The sequence below is a fragment of the Anarhichas minor genome, unplaced genomic scaffold, assembly GCF_050575085.1.
Source record: "Anarhichas minor isolate MPS153535 unplaced genomic scaffold, ASM5057508v1 ptg000020l, whole genome shotgun sequence".
Lineage (NCBI taxonomy): Eukaryota > Metazoa > Chordata > Actinopteri > Perciformes > Anarhichadidae > Anarhichas > Anarhichas minor.
In genome coordinates this window covers 2,612,292-2,618,809 of record NW_027466466.1, presented here as the reverse complement: position 1 = coordinate 2,618,809, position 6,518 = coordinate 2,612,292, and the positions used below count along the sequence as shown (strand labels likewise).

Sequence of the window (6,518 nt, the reverse complement as noted above, 5' to 3'; positions counted from 1 at the left end):
ACACAAAAAGTGGGAAAAGAGAAGAGTGAGCAATTACAAAAAAACACAGACTTTAATATAAAATATGGAGAAACTGTATCTGGTAGAGTAGAAAATAATATGCATCCATCCTGAATGCACTCCTATTTTGTTTGTGTTCTATTTTGTGTAAAGTCTATTAATAATAGTCTGGTCATCCTTTCTGAGTCAGTGGAAGGAGACAGGGGGAGACCCACTTGGCTTTACATTTGCATTTCCCCTCCAACTTTAAATCATAATAACTACTTTAGTTTCACCCCCTCTTTTTTTTTTTTTTACCGCGTTTTTATTCCCGCCACGTCTGTGTCTGGCCCAGCCGGTTATGGGGCTGGCTCTATTTTCATTCTGTGATTGACGTGCGTATTGTGCAGTCCGATTGGTGCAGGGGAGCGGAAAGGGGCGGGCAAACGGGCGTGTGGTGACGCCCCCTTACTACTGCCTTATAGTCGTCCTCCCCCCCTTCCAAGAGCTGGTTTCTGACGAAGAGATTTGCTCAGCACGCCGTCCTCTGTGTTTAACTGTTTACAAAACATTACGGAGACCAGCTGTGGTTTCGCGGAAGGTTTTCTTTTTTTTTTTTTTCCTAAGAACTCATATCCGTACGCCGGGACGACCTTTTGGGCTATATTTACCTGGAGCGGCATTTGCTTTTATCCGGATGAGAGGATCCTTACCGCATATTTTGTTTCTGCAACGTGGATCTTAAGCTCTACGCAAGAGACGGGAGAGTCGTGCTATCGGAATAATACCACTGTTAAATTGAAGAATAACACACGCGTCGTAGGCCTGTGGTGGATATCATTAAAGGAATGCTACTGTCAAAGCTCAATTCTCTGGCACACATCTCCGCCGTAGACATGCCGGCGAAAATGCAGCTCCAAGTTCAGCAAGGTTAGACGCCCTTCTTGTTCTCCTCTCTCCACCGTGTTGTCATGGAGCACCGGGGCTGCAGCAATGGCTGGCAGCCCCGCTTAGCGTGGCTCCGTCCACACATGCTGACGCTACTCGTTTTCAAGGACGGCAGTTCGTTTTTAAACATTCATTAACGACCTATCATCTGCATTATTTCTGTTCTGATATCTCACCGCTGCTTCACTCTGTGTAGCGGGGGTCGCTCGCGGAGAGGGGGGGTTGGCTTAGTGTCTTTTGGGGTATTCACCGGCTGTGGTTATGTGTTTGTGTTCGCAGTGAAGGAGAGGGAGCCCTTCGAGAAGCTCTACCAGGTCGGCGCGGTGCTGGGAAGCGGCGGCTTCGGCACAGTCTACACTGGTACGAGGACAACAGACGGCGCTCCGGTTAGTACGCCTTATTGTGTTTTTGTAATAATGTATTCATGTTTAATTTATTAAATGGAGGCTGGTTGTACATGTCGTTTGACGCGGTGTCTTCTTTGCCCCGCTAGGTTGCTGTCAAACATGTGGCCAAGGACAGAGTGTCCGACTGGGGAGAAATGGTAAGAAACGTTTTTAAGTCACGTTAATATCGACCAAATTAACATGATACTGTGTAATAGAGAATTGTATTGTTTTCAGAAAGAAATGTTGAAACTATTTTGGGCATTCATTTAGCGTATATACGTAGTAAATGCTAATATGTATCGTTGATCTCTTCAGCCTAATGGCTCCCGGGTCCCTATGGAGATCGTGCTGCTGAAGAAAGTCTGCACCGGCTTCCGCGGCGTCATCAAGATGCTGGACTGGTTCGAGCGACCGGACAGCTTCATCATCGTGATGGAGCGGCCCGAGAACGTCAAGGACCTGTTCGACTTCATCACGGAGAGAGGCGCCCTGCCGGAGGAGCTGGCGCGGAGCTTCTTCCGCCAGGTGCTGGAGGCCGTGCGGCACTGCCACAGCTGCGGCGTGGTGCACCGCGACATCAAGGACGAGAACATACTCATCGACCTGCGCACCGGCGAGATGAAGCTCATCGACTTCGGGTCCGGAGCCCTGCTGAAGGACACCATTTACACGGACTTTGACGGTGAGTCACCGCCGATCAAAAGACGAGTTCTCGTGGTATTTTAGGGTGAGAACTTATTTTAGAACGTCGTAGTTTATTTTAGTTGCCATGTTTAGTCTTATGAGTTGCACCTACGCACTCAGGCAGGAATTCCTAGGCTGTGTCATCTGTGACACCCTCCTCCTCCACTAGAGACAATTGATATTGGCTCAGCAGCCTAGCCTTAGCTTTCGCGCCCCCTGTAGGAGGGAAGCTACATTTTTTACAACTCAACGTTTGTAAACAAAGTCACATGTCTGCCTGCCCCCCCCCCCCCCCCCCCCCCCCCCCAGGAGCAGCTCAGCTGATAGTTCTGCACTCTTTGTTAATCATTTAAACCTTTCCTGCAATGCTTTCATTTTCAATTTTGACTCTATAATACATTAAGGGATTTTCAGTTAAGATGTGCATTGCTAAAATATGTTTTTTTTCCTCGCACCTGACAGGCACACGAGTGTACAGCCCACCAGAGTGGATCAAATATCACCGCTATCACGGCCGCTCTGCCACGGTTTGGTCCCTGGGCGTCCTGCTGTATGACATGGTGTGCGGGGACATTCCGTTCGAACACGACGAGGAGATCACAGGAGGGCAGGTCCTCTTCCGAAGGAGAGTCTCCACAGGTAAATTTGCATGTTCTAGCTCTCTGGCGACAGGCGCGTGATATTTCATTTTAGTGATATTTTTTTTAGTGCTCCGGACTTATCAGTTCTCCTCTTCCTCCTCCAGAATGCCAGCAGCTGATCAAGTGGTGTCTGTCCCTGCGGCCGGCCGACCGCCCGTCCTTCGAGGACATCGTCAACCACTCGTGGCTGCAAAGCACGTCCTCCTCGGCGGTCCCGTCCCTGTTGCAGACGGAGAAGACGCCCGCGGAGATCAGGCTGCACAGCATCGAGACCGCCTTCGCGTCCACCCCCGTGGCCGCGGCGCGGTGATGGAGGCCGGACAGTTCGCCTCCGAACCTGGACTGCCTATAATGCGAGAAGAGACCATTACAAAAAAAGACTAATGTAACGGACTTGAAGCAGAAAGGAGGAGATGGGAGCGGCCGACGGTACCCGGCACCCGCGAGGTGTAACCCAGAAGAAAACCGGGGTCATGACATCACATCACTTGTTTTCACCCTGGCAGGCCCACGCCCTCTCTCCACCCAGACTACTCGTCGGGTGATCATCAGCCTGTGGGAAGGCGTGCTCCGCAATGCACAGACGCTTGCGTTGAGCAAATACAGTGCGCGTGCTCGCCGCGGTGCCCGAACGGCAAGCGGCCGGCGTGCACTCGCGACCTTTCAAGTGCCTTCTGTGAGGTTGTCTTGGTGACTCTGAAAATACTTGAGTTTGTGAGAGCAGAACGGCTCTTTTTGTCAAGAGAACTTTCAGATCCTCACTGTACAAGGCTTTATATTGTTTGTTTTTTCCTCTCATGGGCCTAGATCAGTAAAGCCTATGTCATTTACAACTACCACTACTTCAAACTACTCCAATGTCATTAGCAACCAGATGACCTCATAGCTCTGACAGTAACCCTGTGCAAACGGGTCATAAATAACAGGAAACACTGGACCTTACCTCACTCTTTTACTACAGCGTGTGCAACCCTCTCGTGTTGTACTGTGCACGAGGCTGTGAGGCAACTCCCACCCTGAATGCACGCCACAATGCAAAACATCCTCTGCTCATCACTTCACTTCAGATATTATTTTTGTTAGTGTTCAAACAGTGCCTCACACAGGTCTTAAAGTTCACTGGGGACAAGAATTGTAAATCAAGATATTTATTATCGCCGTGGCTTTTCAACACACATCGACGAGCGCAGAATATATTTATTTATTTATGATAGAGTTTTTCTGCTGCTGGTGCGCATCTCATTCCTCAGTCACTGAAGGGCCCGACCGATTATTTAAAAGATTTTTATTTTTAAAGGGCAGATGAGTGCGTCTTTATTTGTGTCATTTAAATAACTTGTAAATAGTCCCCGAAAGCACTTCCATCATTGTGTGTGTGTGTGTGTGTGTGTGTGTGTGTGTGTGTGTGTGTGTGTGTGTGTGTGTGTGTGTGTGTGTGTGTGTGTGTGTGTGTGTGTGTGTGTGTGTGTGTGTGTGTGTGTGTGTGTGTGTAAACTCCTGGTTTCACAATAGCAGCACAAACTATTTTTATACAATTTCAATAAATATTTTTTTAAACTATGACACCTGACTCCTTTGTATTGCTTCGGGTAACACGGTGGGTAAGTTGTGACCTCAACGTAGTCATGTCAACAACAGTAACTATTGGTGATGCGACACACTTCAGATCAAGCTGCTGCCAAATGTTTCAGAGTACAAGACAAAAACAAACCAAAGCATTGCAACACGTAAATAGAACTTACCAGGTCAGGTGGTTTCCTGTTTGACACCTTTTTGTATAGAAGAACAGCGGATACAGAGAGCCGATGAAAAGATAAAGAACAGCATGCCGCTAGAAGGCAGGTGGAAACAAGAACAGGCTTTTTGGTGCCAGATCATTCCCAGAACCGACTCTCTACTACCAACTGAGGTTGTTAAGAAAACAACACAGACTTTATCATTGATAGAACATTGTCCAATCAAACTGAACATGCACTCTTGTATTTGTCTTATGTTGGTTCTCACATGGCTGAATAACAGCATTTACCTCATGAGTGATCTGAACTTGTCTCCAAATGACACACCTGCAACAACAACACACCATCACATGCTTCTCCCATGAACCAAACTACTCCAGTGACCAGCAGCCTATCGCAGATCTGCTCTCTTGGACACAGAAGGGTGGTAGCTTTAATCAGTTGTGACGCTCCTGTGGGACTCCCGTCGATCTTCCTTGAGACAGCTCACCTACAGCGAAAACACAACAGCAAATCACAGTGGAGGTCGGGAATGCTGCCGCTCCTATCAGCCCCTGTTAGTGGCTGTCGGGTGAACACTATGTGTACATACCAGCTGTGATGTGGTTGGAACGGCTAGGGGACTGAAGTAAAGGGGTGTTTCGAGTCAAAAATATACCAAATCAAAGGCTCCCTACGACTCGCTGTATGTATTTTTGTATCAGACAATAATAGACAGAGGAAAGGAAACCAGCCCTGAAAATAAAAAAAATGAATTCAAAGTGAAATGTTCGTCATCACTAATCCCTCTGATCTGATGCTGGCTTTCTCCTGCAGATACTCGGTAAACATGCAATTTCCCTGAAGAGATCGCAGCGTATCGGAGACCACAGGTCGTTTCCGTGAATGACACCGCCATTCATTTCCCCCCTCATTCTGAGAACCGCATGTCACATCGGGCTCTGCATGTCGGCTGCTGTTGTTATGAACGTCCCTAAAATCCAGCCAAGAGTTTCTGCTGTTTCAAATTCTCCAGGTATTTTAGCAGACAAAGGACTTAGAGATAGAATCCATTTTTTTCATTCTTGCCTGCAATGACTGTTGTTAATCATAATTAAATTTTTTACAACAAAACCAGCTATCACCTATACCCACATAGAGAACGTTAACTACACAATACATGACCGAATCTGACTCCCAATTTGATGTACCACAAGTTGTCGTGGCTGGGTAGCCCGCAGACCATTTTTCTAATTCACAATGAAAAGAAATTGATTTACAGTAGGATATATTGTTTGTTTATTAACTGGCCCCTGGTGTTATTCTCTATTGAGGATTTAAAAATGGCCAATAGAGAAAGAGCAAGTTGAGTATCCCTGATTTAGCGCTGACTAGCCCAAATAAATTAAAGTGGCGCTGTGTAACTGCTGGATGTTTAAAATATGTAACTGTGTGTTAACAAGTTTGCCATTTACTCGAAAGGTGATAATACAGTCAGTATTGTTTTTACAACTTGTTCTAGCCAAAAAACGTTTTTCAGAGGGCTTTCACATTTTGGATCAGAAATTTGTTTGTTGAAAAATAAGGCTACAGCCAGCAGCTAGTTAGCTTAGCATGAAGACTGGAGACGGGGGGGGGGGGGGGGGGGGGGGACAGCATGGCGCTGTGCAAAGGGAGCAAAATCTGCCTACTAGCACCCGAAAAGCTCACTATCATCTTATTTGTTCTTTTGTTAATCTGTGCTTAAAACCAAATTGTAATAACAAGTTGCAGTTTTTACAGGGAGGTGATGCGCCACACTATTTCTTGATCAGATGCAATGACTCCTCGCAGTCTCTGCTTGTCGCCTGTCAACCTAAAGGTGATTTTAAAAAAGACCTGTCGTGAAGCTAGCCAGGCTAGCTTTCTGTTTACCCCTGTTTCTAGTGTTTATGCTAAGCTAAGCTAGCCGGTTGCTGCCTCTACCTCTCATGTTAACCTGGACGCACAACGAGTTAGGTATCCATCTTCTCGTCTAACTCTCGGTGAGAAAGTGAACAAGCCTGTTTCCCCAAAATGTCAAACCCCTCCTTTGAATCTGAAATACAAGTAGACATCTGAGGCAGTTGTATCTAGTCCCCAACAGTCACCATCTGTGTGGTCCTATTGTTCATACTACCTTT

The 6,518-nt window shown here is 46.8% G+C and overlaps 1 protein-coding gene and 1 long non-coding RNA gene across 2 annotated transcripts; one reads left to right on the top strand and one right to left on the bottom strand.

The window, feature by feature from the left end:
* Positions 1 to 481: 481 nt before the first annotated feature.
* On the top strand, positions 482 to 4,204 carry pim1 (Pim-1 proto-oncogene, serine/threonine kinase). The gene is made up of 6 exons (XM_076095528.1): positions 482 to 909; positions 1,207 to 1,313; positions 1,421 to 1,471; positions 1,632 to 1,998; positions 2,463 to 2,639; positions 2,746 to 4,204. The coding sequence occupies exons 1-6, from the start codon at positions 828 to 830 to the stop codon at positions 2,949 to 2,951; spliced, it is 990 nt and encodes a 329-aa protein (XP_075951643.1). The 5' UTR covers positions 482 to 827; the 3' UTR covers positions 2,952 to 4,204.
* LOC142954491 (uncharacterized) lies at positions 2,771 to 5,268 on the bottom strand. The gene is made up of 2 exons (XR_012955715.1): positions 4,970 to 5,268; positions 2,771 to 4,867 (listed from the first exon to the last, which is right to left on the bottom strand). It is a non-coding gene; the product is annotated as an uncharacterized LOC142954491 (long non-coding RNA).
* Positions 5,269 to 6,518: the final 1,250 nt, after the last annotated feature.

Coding starts and splice junctions, on each gene's coding strand:
- pim1 (XM_076095528.1), top strand. CDS start 828: ATGCTACTGTCAAAGCTCAATTCTCTGGCACACATCTCCGCCGTAGAC. Junction 1,314..1,420: donor GGACAACAGACGGCGCTCCG/GTTAGTACGCCT, acceptor TTGCCCCGCTAG/GTTGCTGTCAAACATGTGGC. Junction 1,472..1,631: donor TGTCCGACTGGGGAGAAATG/GTAAGAAACGTT, acceptor TGATCTCTTCAG/CCTAATGGCTCCCGGGTCCC.